Here is a 15774-nt window from a genome sequence, read left to right on the forward strand (position 1 = left end):
TCTCACCCGATCGCGACGTTCATGGCAGTAGACCAGGTAGATACACCCCTATAATGACCGCTTAAACTGAATTACATTAATCTTCATGTATTCGCACTTCTTTGATTATATAATGTAAGCTGAGGGCTAGATTGTGTGTAGATCGTCTAATGCAGCGCAAGATGCTGCTCAGAGTTGCGTCCCTTAGGCGTGCCAGAATCCTTTGTTGATTACACTGTGATTCAGATTCTTGGTTTGGCACCTCGACGTGCAAGGTATAAGATGCGCATAGTCTTATTCTCTTTTGTACATTCAATGATCATCATGTCTCCAACGTATTTGACAAGCAGAATATATAAATCGAGATTGACGAGACACACGCTTTTAGCAGATATTTTTAATTGTTATACGACTGTTCAAAGGACTCAAGAAGACCTTATGCGTCACAAAGATACTGTTTCAGTGCCACTAAAATCGTACCAAAAGCGAAATTGGATGACTTTAATTCATAAATAAATTACATAAATGATCATTCGTGCTATTTAATGTTTTTACTACATACAATTTTGATTGAAGTAGTGAGCTCAGTACGAGGACGAGGCTTTACGCTAGCCGATTAACAAAATGACATTTTGGGCAATTTGCGTTACCAACAGGGGCTCTTGTAAATCTTTAATATCTGAGTAACATAAAATGAAATAAAGGAAACAAACTGCAAAAGAACACAGTAAGGATGCTGCTGTTGCTGTTTAACGCCGCACTCAGCAATAATCCAGCTATATGACGTCGGGTTGTAAATAATCGCGTCCGGACCAGACAATCCAGTGATTTGCATCATGAGCATTGATCTACGCAATTGGGATACTATGGCATGCATCAACCAAGTCAGCGAGCCTGACCACTCGATCCCGTTAGTCGCCTTTTACAACAAGCATGGGTTGCTGAAGATCAATTCTAACCCAGATCTCTACAGTCACCTCTGACGTAAATCATGTAAGCAAAATGTTTCCAAAAATAGACTTAACAGTACTGATTACCGATTTAACACATTTTACCATTTGGTTACATACACCGCAGTTCCACATGGTGTTCCATCGCTCACAGGTCAATATTAGTTTTATTGGTCACATTTATCCATATTTAGAAGATAGCCAGAAAAATCGAGTGTCCAACTGTACTTGAAGGCTTTTCATCAATATCGACCAAGTACTTTTTTCCCTGTAACCGTGAACTGGCCAGCAATGACATTGGACTCAACAGCGGGGCTGGCGTTAGGCTGCTGACCCCCTACCCATATTGAAATGACGCCTGAAAGGAAACATGGAATTGATTTAGTCTATACTATTACGCCCGGTTTATTTTTGAATACTGAATATTTTCACTTATTGATCATTTAATGTGTCAATCAGAAACGCACAAACTACTGTTGAGGAAATTGTTTTAGTAATGCTTTTAGATCTACGATTATCCAAAAAGAAGTATACGAAATACAATTTTCCTTCTTATTGTCAATATTGGTCAAACAAGCTGACGCTGCTTATTCCGTTCTTGCCCCTTTCCCCCTTAATATCATTAGAAGTCAACAGTAAATGATACATCAGTTCCTCTTTGGAGCCAGCTATAACAACGGATATAAAAGAGGATAGGATGTTTACAATTTGTGAACTGATTGTACTCCTAGGTTGTGCTATCCACGATTGCTTCGTCAGGCCCAGATCTATTATCTACTGGGCGCTATTATATAGCGGAGTTAATGATAGATGGAAATAATATATTTGCACACAGGCTGTGTTCTCTCTTCGAAACCTGTTTATGACGCCAACCATTGGGTTTTCTGGTCTTGATCACATGCCACTCACAGTGCATCGGTCGTACACTCGCACAAAGTCACAATAAATCATCGTGTGGTTTGGAACTAGGACGATCGGCTTACCTGGTTCAACAACCCATCCATTTTGTTCAGTCCACACTGCCATGGACTCAGCCGAGATGGTGAATTCCCATGACGTCTGGGCGCCCCGTGGTGCAAACATCCTGTTGAAGGACACCAACTGAAGCTGTGGAACCGTCACCGTGGCGTTCGACCAGGATATATACACCTGGATGACCTGAAATAGAGCAACGTTGTGCGTTTTAAATAATAGAAGTATTGTTCTGATACTCGCGACAGGCATTGTTCACATCTATTTAATATTTATATTTAACAATTCCTTTCCGACAGACCCTGACCTCTATATCATTGTTAATAAACAACGGTCAAAATATAGGTATCCCACTGACATATCTCTTTTCGTTTACTCTCAAAGACCTGTAGAGATCTGGGTTAGAATTGATCTTCAGTTGTGAGAGGCGACTAACGGAATCGAGTGGTCAGGCTTTCAGGCTTGGTTGATGCATGTCATCGTATCGCAAATGCGTAGATCGATGCTCATGATATCACTCACTGGATTGTCTGGTCCAAACGCGATTGTTTACAGACCGCCGTCATATAGTTGGCATATTTTTAGTGCACCCTTTAACAACAAATGATACTCTCGAGCTGTTTCAAAGATATTTAACGCACATTAAATGGTGGGCAAAGAAGTGAGAAAATCTGGAAGTGGCATTGCCGTGCTGGTATATCCATATGAAGATGATGAATGTTTTCCTTCAAGATACTTGTGTTGGTATTTCAGAAAGGTGGAAAGTCGGTAATTCTTTGTATTCTAAAACAATTTCATAGCACTTTCGGCGATACATACCTCATCAGCATCAAAAGATCCCCGATTGATAAGTGAGACAGAACCAGTCAGATCGTCCCCGGCTGTCACCTGAGTGGGATACTCCAAAATGTGGTAGAAGAAGCTGGTGTAGGAGAGACCGTAGCCGAAGGGGAAGAGAACTGGATACTTGGCGTACCGGTATGTGCGTCCGACCATTGAGTAATTTGTCATGTCAGGCACCTTGTGAAATAATATAGGTAATTAATCGTACTTTCACATCAATCTGTTACATTTGATGTAGTCCGGGTACTATTTATATAAGAATCCACAGATGAACATGTTCATCACCAGGATATATCAGATCGTGTTATCTAAAGGCAGATTCGTCCTGACAATGTTTATGATTATTACCAGGATATGCCAGATCGTGTTATCTAAAGGCAGATTCGTCCTGATAGTGTTTGTGATTATTACCAGGATATGCCAGATCGTGTTATCTAAAGGCAGATTCGTCCTGATAATGTTTGTGATTATTACCAGGATATGCCAGATCGTGTCATCTAAAGGAAGATTCGTCCTGATAATGTTTGTGATTATTACCAGGATATGCCAGATCGTGTTATCTTAAGGCAGATTCGTCCTGACAATGTTTATGATTATTACCAGGATATGCCAGATAGTGTTATCTAAAGCTAGATTCGTCCTGATAGTGTTTATGCTTATTACCAGGATATGCCAGATCGTGTTATCTAAAGGCAGATTCGTCCTGATAGTTTTTATGATTATTACCAGGATATGTCAGATCGTGTTATCTAAAGGCAGATTCGTCCTGATAGTGTTTATGATTAATACCAGGATATGCCAGATCGTGTTATCTAAAGGCAGATTCGTCCTGATAGTGTATATGATTATGTCAGCACCATTACCGTGCTCATGGTCGTCACCAATGAAGTTAACATCTAATACCCGCATCATTTTTGGCTTTCCTCTCAGAAAAGCTAACACGCCGTGAAGTACCTGAACTACTGTTTAAAGCGGCGTTACACCAAATTCACTCACTCATGCCTACCTGACAGTTTCGATGATGGTTAGCCCAGATTCATGATTTACCATGCCCTGAGCAGTGAGATAAACAAGGAATGTACACGATACAATTTGCAGGTATTTCTTTAAACAAATAAAAGCGACAACACCCAAATGAAATGTCCAAAACATTGTACGATTCCGACTATGTCATGCGCAGGTGTGTATCAGATAGTGATGATACCAGGGCTTCACGAAAAGGTGAGCATATCCTGCGTCAACGATGGTACCCATCACGAACACATTAAAATACACATGGTACAAGTAAAGATAGGAAACTGCATCGGACATCATTTTTGTCACTGATGAGTCGAATTTTGAAAATTCCTACACCTGTCTACCATGACACTTTTCAAAGCTTTACTGTTGTTACCTTAATCAAACCATTTCTGAGCAAGAGTTGCATTACGCTCTTTGAAAACATGGTAGAAAGAGCATGCTCTATTGTATCTGAAAAGTGGTGAAATGTAGAAACCAAGGGCTGGAGCTGCTGGAATCTTGCTCGACCTGAAGGGAAAGTGACGAAGCGGTCTTGTCCTGATTACCTTGTTTTGACTTTGCCAATCCGAGCAAAGATTCTGATTCATATGTATAAAGAAACAGATCCGCAAGAAGGGGTTGGCAGTTGGTGCCCATGGGGATGCCTACTTCTTGCCAATATATCTTAACCCCCAAATTTCAGACGGCATTTGTTTCCATTATTGACAAATTGACCTGAACCCCAGAAGATAGATACGTTACTCATTGCCACCACGTTGGAGCTTTGAAATCCAACACAAAAGGGAAATGGACATGTCTTCAGGTCTTAGAGTCAAGTCAAAAGTTGACAGTACTGATACATGGCTTGGGCAGATCTCTTCCTCAGTTAACATACTGGCCTTATATGTGCCATGTTTTTATATATCATTTATACCAAGTTGACACTGACATAAACTGACAACTGACTCACTTTCATTACCCTCAGTGCCTTTTTGAGGAACTATCTCCACCTTATAAATATATATATTAAGGAAGAACATCAACATTATTCACGGCACATGCGGCAAACTAGATATGAAACAATAGTGTCACGGTACCGTCACTTACGAAAATGTTCTGTCGGCACTGACATTCAAATGTTTTCTGAAGAAATACCGAGGTCTGATGAACACTTAAATCCTAATAATGTGAACAAAATACGAAAGTCTTCAAAAGGAGAAACATACGTAACGAGTGACATTCACAGTGACCTTGACCTTTCACATGTCCACTGTGATGTAACCTTGATCAAACAACTATTGCGAAAGAACTGTATGACCTTGCAAAGCTTTACTATAGGCTGTGATGTAATAACTACAATACTTATACTTACTGTGTCCATATACCTTGGCCACGTGACCGGAAGTCTGGCAGCTGGAACTGATTTGGGTCCTTCAGCTAAAAGCACCCGTCGCAATGCCTCGCCTGTCGCTTGAGCTGGAAAAAATAGTTCCATGATGGCCTGAACCTTTGGACTGTCAACAGCCCATGTGATGTTGAGTGGTCCAGCATTGAAGAGAAGAAGAATGACCTTCGCACCCGATACTGGAAGGAAAGACGAACTGATCACTTGTCGAGTCGACAATAATATCCAATAGTGTGAATTTGGTTGGTGTTGCCGTTGTTTTAATTGTTTTGGTTGTAGTAGGTTGCAACACTGTCTTAAGAGATGACAGAGAAATGGCCATTTGTATTATGAATTTTCGAACATACCCGTAGTGGCTCAATGTTATTAAATGTGTTGTCAAACTCCCACCTACCCTGGCCGGCGGTGACAGCTTCCTGCAGCAGTTGCAGCTGTTGTCCAGGGAGGTCCAGATTGGCCCTGTCGTTGCCTTCAGACTCTATCTCCGTACCTGAAAGAAAATGTTTGGTTCTCATCAACAACTAGGCTCTGCACAAATTCTAAAAAGTCATAGGATTCCATATTTACCCTACATAAACTGGTTTTTGATTTTGATCTGAAGTCTACTTCCGAACTGTACTTTGACAAAATGTAAAACGTCAACAATCCGCCGATACAAACACCATCGGGCGCAAAACTGCGGTGAAAATCACATGAATGGGTGACTGAAAAATCAGGGTGCCCACCCAACCGGCAAGCAAGCATAAATTAATATCTAATTTTCTATGCATAACTTATGAAAATCATAGAGAGCTTTAGGGAGTCTGTTTTGTTTTATTTCTAATGTGAAATTGATTTATTATTTGCAAATAAACACAGTATGTCTTCACCAAATAAATCATAAACAGAAAAATGTTGCTCAATTGAGATTAAGGGCCTCACCTGTGCCAAGACACACAAAAAGTAGATCACTGCCTTTTGCTGCTGTCTGGACTTCCTGGGAGTTATACTGGGTGCATTTGGTGTCTGTGCAGCCTGCTCCATACCTCACTGTAGACCAGATAGACTGTACGCCTTGTAGAGGGTTGGTGGTGTATCTGGGGTTCATGTCAGCGGTGTAGTCTCCAAAGAGTGCATTCGAATTGTTGGCCATTGGTCCGACAACCTGTTGGACAAGAATCCACTTTCATTGTGTTTTGGTTATTTTATACTTAACACCGCATTCAACTATTACAGGTAAATGACACTTATTACACCCGAGCCTGTCAAAACAAATCTATGTTATTTTGTTCAATAGCACACACCTACCGCCACATTCTTGTAGCTCGATGGCTTTAAGGGAAGCACATTTTCTTGGTTTTTCAGCAACACAAATGTCTTCAATGCTGCCTCAACAGACAGGTTCCTGTGAGCCTCACCCTGAACTATTGAAACGTTCAGTTTTGTGTATTGATTCATTTCCGGTGGGTCGAACTCTCCAAGCCTCATCCTGACATTGAAAAGCTCCTTAGCTCTGGTCCTGACCACGTCTTCAGTCAGCTTGCCTTGTTTCACAGCATCAACTGCAAGAAAGCAGACAACACTGCTCAGTACTGTAGCTTACATGGTGCATTTCAGAGCCCTACATTGATTGTGATAGTTTCGATTCCTCGTCGCGTCATACGAAAAGACGTTAAAAGATGGTACTTGATGTTACCCTACCCGTTCGGCCTTAGGGGCAAAAACAAGGACCGGTCGGCTCGGAGTCAGTATACTGTATATACTCAAACAAACAAGCATTCATGTGCATTTTGCAGATATGTATTGTTACTATTATTTTTTACTCTGTTAACTATGAACTTTAGTATAGATGTTGGTCAGGTGCTCACGCCAAATGACGTCCAGATGGGATCGTGCGGCAATCAGATGAACAACGAACGCGTTTCTCGATGGTAAACTCTAAACCGTGAACAATATATACGTACCAACTGACATGAAAACGGGCTGAGTTAAGTTTAGTGACAACTCGAGGTTGCATCCAGCCTTCACACACGCTGCGACGGTGTCGACGCTGTTGTTGAGGTAGTGGTGTAGAGTGATGATGTTCTCAATGGCAGATTGGTCACTGACCACGTAACCTTTGAAACCCCATTCGGTTCTCAGAATATCCGTCAGAAGCTTCTTGTTGGCGCATGCTGGAACTCCGTTGATTCTTGAAAAATACGGGATACACATTAAATTGGATTCTTACGAAATCATATCACTTTTACCGATAGCAACACACAGTTTGTCTTCCAGCTTTGTGGAACGGACCGCAGGACGCGAATTTATGGAAATAGAAATAGACTGTCGTTGTAGAATGTAGAACTCGGCAATTCTGGTAGAACGGATGATTGAGGAGTAATGTTTCGTTTTTAGAAGTAGCTTTCATTTTGACTACCCACTTATTGTAACTGCACATGAGACTGTAGGTCCCGGCCTTAACACAGGTGCGGAATGCTGGGAGAAATGTAGTTCGCCAGTCTCTTTCAGACACCTGTAAGAACAAGAGTGAGTGAGTGAGTGAGTGAGTGAGTGAGTGAGTGAGTGAGTGAGTGAGTGAGTGAGTGAGTGAGTGAGTGAGTGAGTGAGTGAGTGAGTGAGTGAGTGAGTGAGTGAGTGAGTGAGTGAGTGAGTGAGTGATGGGCGGGCGGGTGGTTTGAGTGAGTGAGGTTAAATGGAAATGGGCTTCACACATGGTAGGGAATCGAACAAACTAGGTCTACGAAGAGGTTTCCCCTCCGCCCCCAATGTACAATGACAGAACTCAATTAGTCAATTTTAGTGGTGCCATATACATGTACATGTAAATTGCAGGTTTTACTTCCTAAACATTAAAAATAAGTTGACAAATGATAAACTGAATTAGATTGACGTTGATGTCGATCTCTATATTGAACAACGGACTTTGCATTTGACATAGGTTTCATATGATTATGGAAATGTCGATATGATTTACTAAGAAAGGAATGGCCACAAATAGAATCCTATATTGCATTCACGGACATTACACTAGCTGTGCAACTGTTGGTAGTAATACGTTTTCGTCATCTCTCAGTTACATCACAACAAAAGTTGAGATATCCGAATATTTGTCCGAAAACAATCAATTTGGGAATATGCCAGATTTCTTCCATGTTACGGAACACGAAATGTCAATGACAATTAATGAAAAGGAATGAAGAATAGACACTTTTAGATGCATGGATTTTGTTGTCACTGTGAAGTTATGTGACGTGACGTGCCCTTATATTTCTGACCTCTGCATCAAACGAGAAGCGTGAAGACGGTATATTATCGGGGCCGCCATGGACATTGAAGTGCTTGCAGCCGGCGTTGGCTCTGACGTAGCGGGGATCACTTCCCTGGAGACCCTTCACGAAATTGGCAGCAAAGACACCTGACAGGTGTGGATCCTCTCCATATGTTTCCTGTACAAAATGAGCAATAGGGACTGTATGAACCGAAGCTACAAATAATGGTTTTGTTGTTTTTAGTGTCAGGATATTCCCTCAACTGTTTAACGTACATAACGTGGGTTGTTCCTTCTTATTTGTCTGGTAGTAGGTCAAAATCATGTCCATACCCTTGAAGACGGTTTGGTGACATCGTAACCCAGGGCACGGTACTGTTCGCCTTAGATTACGGTTATAGATTATACAGATAACGTGATAAGGATAAGGTCAATGTAAACGTACCGTTTTTAAACCTTGCTATTTTCTGCAGTAATTTTGTAATGTCAATGTATGCAGTGGTTTCACAAGATAAACTACAAATGTGTATCAAACTAAACAGTTGTCATTATACTAGTAGGTCACTGTGGTCTACTTTTTCGTTTCTTTATTTTAGCTTAAAGTTCACCGATATGTGTGCTATCACACATGTTCTTGATCAAGGAGTATGTAAATCTGTCATAGAGGTCATCTATTGAATAACATATTCCAACGAAAGCAACAGACCCTCCCTGATCATGATCATTTCGCATAATTGACAGACATTTCGTCTCTGAGGAAGATAATTTGTGGATGTCATCTTCTTTATTATGAGGGACACAACGTTTCGGAGTATATACTTACTCCTTCACCACCCGAAACATTGTGTTCCTCATAAAAAAGAAGTAGACGTCCATAAATCCTCTTCCTTATGTGCCTTTCAAAGACTTGATTTCATTTCTGGATCATAAATAAGAAAACATTAACAAAACCTTATATTGTACCAAAATAACCAATTTCATTAGTAAATTATACTTATCCTCATATTGTTTCTGCCAAGTTTATGTTGTGTTACGTCAAATGGAAATAATTTTACCGGGACTTAGTTTCAAATCAATACTCCATGAACAATGTTGTGCTGAATCGTGAAATCAAGTGATGAGTATGATGCGTTTCGATCAATGCAAGAAATGTTTTCCACCCGTGTCAAGATGAAATTAACTGTAGCAGCTATCACGTTTCGGGGACAGGCTCCTCGAGTAAATAGTAACACAGCATATTAATACTTTATACAAGACATGAGAAGCAGACACCGTGTTGATCACCTGCCTAGATTCTGTAGACGTCCCAGTTATGCTTGACAGATGGCAGATGGCCATTATGTTCCAAAGACTGGATTCTATTCAATTATGCAAGCATATATGAATGGCGCTATTAGCCTTTGCTGTCATTGTGTAGGTAATATGTTTCAAGGAACGTTTGTAAAGGAACTGTAACTGAACGAGTATCATAATGACGATATCGAAAGAGATCTATAAGATAACGACAAGGCTAAAGAGGGCAAGGCAGCATAATCGCACATGATCCAGTCGAAGGCAGCCCTAATTCCCGTCGCCTCTGGGGTCTCTCACCTGATTCCTGCCCCACCTGGGGTCTCTCACGATGTTGATGACCGGGCTGAAACAGCTGATACCCTTGTAAGTGCCGTATATCCCATGCGCTGTGAAATAGTTATACTTGGCCCTCACCTCCTCACCCGTTGCCTGGGCTACCCGGAATATCAGATCTGTGCTGCAGGAAGGGCGAATCATACAACATTTTGCTTGGATGTCAATAAATTCACTTACATGTTTAGCTAATATAGTGTTTTGCATTTAACTATTGGAAATGAAAACACCATTTGGTGAATGATTTGCATATGGGCGAGACGATGTTGCAATAGTTCAGCATTTCTTACTTAAGTTTGTTCAGCACTATTACAGCTATATGACGGCAGACTGATCATTTTCGAGTTGACCAGGCAATCCAGCGATTGATGTTATGATCCCCGCAATCGGAGAACGATAAAACGAAATCAAGCAAGTCCATCTGATCCATTAAGTCGCTTCTGACGACCAATTGGGGACCACGATAGTCCACGTATTATCATAGCAAAGGGTTGAACTTGAATTTGAATTTGTATAGTTATTTTACCTGAATGAGGCTGCAAGTCCCAGTGCCTGGGGGAAGGAGGTAGCGGCACCCGCCCACACATCCCCACGGAGACACTCGGTGTTCCAGGAGTAGGGTTTGATACCCAGACGGGGTATAGCAGGGGCGGGGCCGCCGTTTAGTCCTGAGCCCCCACGGGCCATCTGTAGCTGGATCTCGTCCAGGGTGAGGCGCCCAACGAGATCGTTGACTCTGTCCTCCCAGGGGAGAGAGGTATTTCTAAAGGGGTAGTCCCCCACAACTAGGGGCACGAAGACGAGAAGGAGGAGACACATTGTGTAGGAACGACACGGAGAGAATGACTGTGTGAGGACTTCGTCGGGATATGTTACAGAGGCATAACGTGACTCATTTTATCTACATATGGTTGCATGAATATGTATCGTGGCCCGTTTTCTTGGTTTTTAGATAACATAGATTATGCTGAATGACAAACCATTTCGGAATGTTTTCTTCATTTCTCTTGCGCAAAACAATTGTCAATAAGAAATTGGGAAACGGAATTCGAAGTAACTGTATGTTGTATTTTAGTTGAATATTATTATGGAACTTTAGATTTGACATGTATAAAAGTGAATGGTTCAAAATATCTGTCATTATTTATATAAATAACTTTGTATTCATGTCTAAACTGTGCAATACATGAATTTACCTTTGACCTCTATTAGCTCTAGATTTCTGTATGCATTACAGTGATTTACAGGAAACCTTAATACCCTTGGATTGTCTTTATACAAGTATTGTCCTGACAACTTGGTACAGTTATAGAGGTTTGTTGAGGATCAGTCGGCATCATAATAGCCTTCTTTGCTTCCCTAATGATTGTGTCCAGATGTAGAATGACATAGAATGAGGTCATATGCTGATAAGAATGAATCCAACATTTGTTCCATCTTGTAGAACACGTTTACCGCAAAATACAATGTTTACAACGAATCGTTAACGTTGACCTACTTTGATAATGAGTAGACGGTCTCTAAAAATGAAATTTCATATTGTGATTTCGTGCGATCTACATATTATAATTTCTAGAGATTTTCAATATTTTGAATGGGTGTGCAAAGGTAATGTTGGAAGTAGCTTCAATGAGACTATATTATCATTATATGAGACCGAAATGTGCATTTTGCAAGAAATATGTATGTCAAGGAGGTTGGTTGGTGGATAGGTAAGTTCGTATGTACGTCGAGATGTATGTGGGTATAATATTTGTTCCTAATATGTGTATATACTCAAAAAAACCACAATATACAAAGACAATCTGTTTACAATTTACTGCCGTGAATGGAATCATATCACAAGGGGAGAATAATGTTTTCGCTCCGAACACATGTAAATGAGTCTTGTCACACGAGGAGTTTCTGAGGCAAGTTGACAGTCAGTAGCGACCTTTTTTACAGGCATTTAGAAATTGGAGTACTAAATGAGGAAAATATAGATATGGATGAACAACTTCTTTGTTACAATAGGAGCTACATTTCTGTGTAGATTCTAACACTGTTCACAAGCAGGTGATGTACAAAGTATGACAAGGTGAAGGCTTTGGGAACCTAGACGCAAAAGGGTGATGCTCACGCACCTATAACTAGGACCAGGGTGAATCTCTGTTTAGACGATTCGGACAGACAATGTAGGTGTACCGGCCATAATATTTCCGAGTCCCGTGATGGGATTTGAACCAGGTTCGGACCCTATGTTCACATGGCCAAAGAGGTTAACCCCTCCAGCTGACGGGTAAGGATGTCATGAGTTGGAAATTACACAGTTAGTGACACCTGGGTGCATGTAGATAAAAGCAACAAGACGCTGTCCATATTCACAAGACGCAACCAAAAGCAGTGTCGATTCTACGATCCTGACTCTATCATGATCATGAGCGTGTATTTATGAATCACCATCAAATAGTGATGACACCAGGTGTTCGCGAAAAGATGAGCGTACCCTCCCCTACCTGTGGCACCCACCACAAACATAAATCTTGCATGATGCCAGGGACGTCTATTGCATGGTTCATCTCTTGGCATGACCTCGCATCCATCCTTGACCTCAACGTACCTTTGCATCAAATGAGAAACGTGAAACAGATAAAGTCTCTGGACCAACATGAACATTGAAATGTTTGCAACCGGCGTTGGCTCTGACGTAGCGGGGATCGCTTCCCTGGAGACCCTTCAAGAAATTTGCAGCAAAGGCTCCTGTCAGGAATGGATTCTCTCCATATGTTTCCGGTAGCAAAATACCAATCAGATCTGTAGGTACATGGGCATGTATTTGGTATGGGACCGCCATATACATAGAAGTGTTTGCAGCCTGAATTTGCACGGATATAACGTGGACGGTTGCCTTGGAGACTCATGACAACATGAGAGGCTAGCGCGCCGTCAAGAAAGGCCCCTCGTCATGAGTGTCCGGTACAATTACTTTTGTCATTATATACTGCTCAAATCGGTTTTAACTTTCAAAGAATAAACATTCCCCAAATGCAAACCGGAAGGCAGATATGAACATTGTGCTGGGATAGTGTGGTATGCTGTAGAATATCTATCAACCAGGGATTTGAGATCCCTGAGCGCGGAACCATATACCATCACATTTGCTGCAAACATTATTGTGCAGAAGAACGCTGGGCACGTGGTGTTTTAATGTTCTGTCAAAATAAACAATATCTTCCTTGTCTCCTTTAAGAATTAGCGAGTGAGTGAGTTAAAAGTTAACGTCACATCGGCATTATTTCAGACATACACGAGTGAGTCATGAAGGCAAATCAATATTAACTCCTGCTAATTACAGGGGAATAACTATGACATCTGCTTTTGGTAAAAAATTGGAAAGGCTAATACTCAACAGAATAGAATCCTGGGGAACTAAAAAATGTAATTTCCCACATCTTCTCCAATTTGGCTTTCGCAAGAATGCAGGTGCAGATACTGCGGCCCTCGCGCTATTAGAAGCAATAGCATATTACAATGAAAAAAGTTCTCCAGTCTACTGTGCATTTCTAGATAATGAAAAAGCCTTCGACAGGGTATGGCTAGATGGACTTTTTCTAAAACTTTATGACCTTGGTATCACGGATAAAACATGGCGAATACTACGTAGCTCTTATATGTCCATGTACTCCTATGTCAGCTTTGCAGGCTATAAATCAGACTTGTTTCATGTACGCCAAGGAGTTGGTCAAGGCAGAGTTATATCTGCTTGGCTCTTTACATTATATATATGTTAGCCATAAATCTGCCGTGGGCACATACTCCAGGCCAGCTCTTGGCAGATGATACAACACTCTTTAGTAGCTCACCAACAGGCCTTCAAGATCTTCTCAATGTTGTAAATCAGTATGCATATAAATGGCAGCTTAAGTACAATGTTATAAAAAGCGCTGTTCTAATATTTGATTTGCAGCGTAAATTTACCTGCTCTCAATCACTGTACTTGGGCAGTACGTGTGTTCCACTTCAGCAATCTATAATATATGCAGGTGTCAGGATTAGCTCTGATAAGTCTTCCTTAGAACGAACACAATTAGCTTGTGAAAAGTTAAAAATGTTAATCAATAGTAATAATGACACTGGACTAAAGTTTGGAGGCATGAATCCAATCCCAGCAAAAAGGATCTGGGAACAAGTGATACTCCCATGCGGGCTCTATGGATGTAATGTCTGGGGACTATTAACCCTCAAAGAATACGATATGCTGGAAGTTATTCAACGTTATTTCATTAGAAAAATACAGGGCCTTCCAAAATGTACCCCAGGTACTGTTGCTGTGGACAACATGGGCTTGATATCTCTCCAATCCTTTATTGACAAACAGTTACTGTTACTACTTGGAAAACTATGCCGGGCCAGTTACAGCTATGTTTTTAAAAAGGTATTCATGACTCGCCTTGGGCAGTTTAGATACGAAATAGCGTTGGACAACTTCAGAAAACGATGTGCTTTGTCACCTGTATATAACATGCTTAGACTTGTCAAAAAATACAATCTCTATGCAGAAATAGAAGATTATCTAATTAAATGTAGCTTCCCGAGTAAAAAGGCATGGTCTGATATTGTTAAGGAAAGGATTATTTTTGCAGACCAGGAAGCTGTATGCTCTAAGCTGCTATCTAGACATAACTTAAAAAGATATGTTTCGCTACGTAATGATACAGAACACAGACTCTGGCTGCTTGCACTTGAACGTCCTGAACAGTTCCCAAACCTGTCTCATCTTGTACGGCTGGGATGCCTAAATATAGAATCTAGGGAATGTCGATGTAGAATTGTAACTCATGATTATTAAGCATGTCTTTTTGTATTGTACATTGAATATGAATGACAGAAATGAACTATTTGAAATCATTTGTGATGTGATAGATGTCTCTACATTTGCAAGACTATCTAGTGAGGACGATGATATAATCATGTCTGTACTACTTGGCGGTATGCCTGAGTGTGTTAGCTCTTTATCTCAAAGTCTATGGAGTGACCTTATGGTAATTGTGTCAAGATACTGTAGGAAATTGCTTTATCTGTTACAAAACAGTTATAAGAATGCTTGATTGTCATGCATTTTGTAGTTATCATTTCTCATAATATTGTTAAATTGTACTACTGTACAGCTCTGTAATTATACATAATATCATATATGATATGTATCTTCAATATCTGGAGGAAATAAAGAATATCTATCTATTTATCTATTTGGGCATAACAATAGCATTGATACAGTTTAAAACACGGGCTATAGGCCACCAGTAACCAAAGCTAGGCCACCTCGGTGGGGATCAGGGGGACGTACGGTACCTCGGCTTCCTGCACGATACCCACTTTAAATATTAAATCAAAATGCATTGTGTACGAAACCCTATTAACGATAAATGATTTCTGAAGTTCTTTGCCTTCATGTGCTATCACAAACTGCATGTTTATCCACATGTGAAAGGGTATTTATTGTCGGCATGGACTGAAATTGTTCACATGTGCTATAAGGTAGTATCAGTTGTAACAATGTGTACGCCATTCATCTAGCTTTAAACGAATAAAATAAATAAACTTTTAATCACGCCATCGAACGTGCATAGCATTTCACAAGAAAAAAGCCAAGGCTGACCCATCTGAGGTAACCTGATTCCTGCCCACCTGGAATCTCTCACGTGATTCCTGCCCCACCTGGTGTCTCTCGCGATGTTGAGGACTTGACTGAAACAGCTGATACCCTTGTA

At 40.8% G+C, this 15774-nt stretch overlaps 1 protein-coding gene across 1 annotated transcript; it reads right to left on the bottom strand.

Annotated features, from left to right (window-relative positions):
* Positions 1–466: 466 nt before the first annotated feature.
* LOC124133631 (probable beta-D-xylosidase 2) lies at positions 467–10955 on the bottom strand. Its single transcript, XM_046498087.2, has 12 exons — positions 10551–10955; positions 9989–10148; positions 8406–8576; positions 7551–7642; positions 7092–7318; positions 6436–6689; positions 6070–6292; positions 5543–5638; positions 5116–5327; positions 2721–2921; positions 1913–2087; positions 467–1287 (listed from the first exon to the last, which is right to left on the bottom strand). Exons 1-12 carry the CDS (start codon positions 10841–10843, stop codon positions 1172–1174), a joined length of 2220 nt encoding a protein of 739 aa, XP_046354043.2. The 5' UTR covers positions 10844–10955; the 3' UTR covers positions 467–1171.
* Positions 10956–15774: the final 4819 nt, after the last annotated feature.

The sequence above is a fragment of the Haliotis rufescens genome, unplaced genomic scaffold (assembly GCF_023055435.1).
Source record: "Haliotis rufescens isolate VD_foot unplaced genomic scaffold, xgHalRufe1.0.p SCAF_5, whole genome shotgun sequence".
In the NCBI taxonomy this organism is placed as follows: Eukaryota; Metazoa; Mollusca; class Gastropoda; order Lepetellida; family Haliotidae; genus Haliotis; species Haliotis rufescens.

What these genes read in the sequence shown, in the direction of transcription:
- LOC124133631 (XM_046498087.2), bottom strand. Translation starts at nt 10,843, where the DNA reads ATGTGTCTCCTCCTTCTCGTCTTCGTGCCCCTAGTTGTGGGGGACTAC. An exon ending in CCAGGTGGGGCAGGAATCAG is followed by an intron (nt 8,577 to 9,988) that starts GTGAGAGACCCC and finishes CATTTTGTACAG; the next exon opens with GAAACATATGGAGAGGATCC. An exon ending in GCTTCTCGTTTGATGCAGAG is followed by an intron (nt 7,643 to 8,405) that starts GTCAGAAATATA and finishes TTGTTCTTACAG; the next exon opens with GTGTCTGAAAGAGACTGGCG.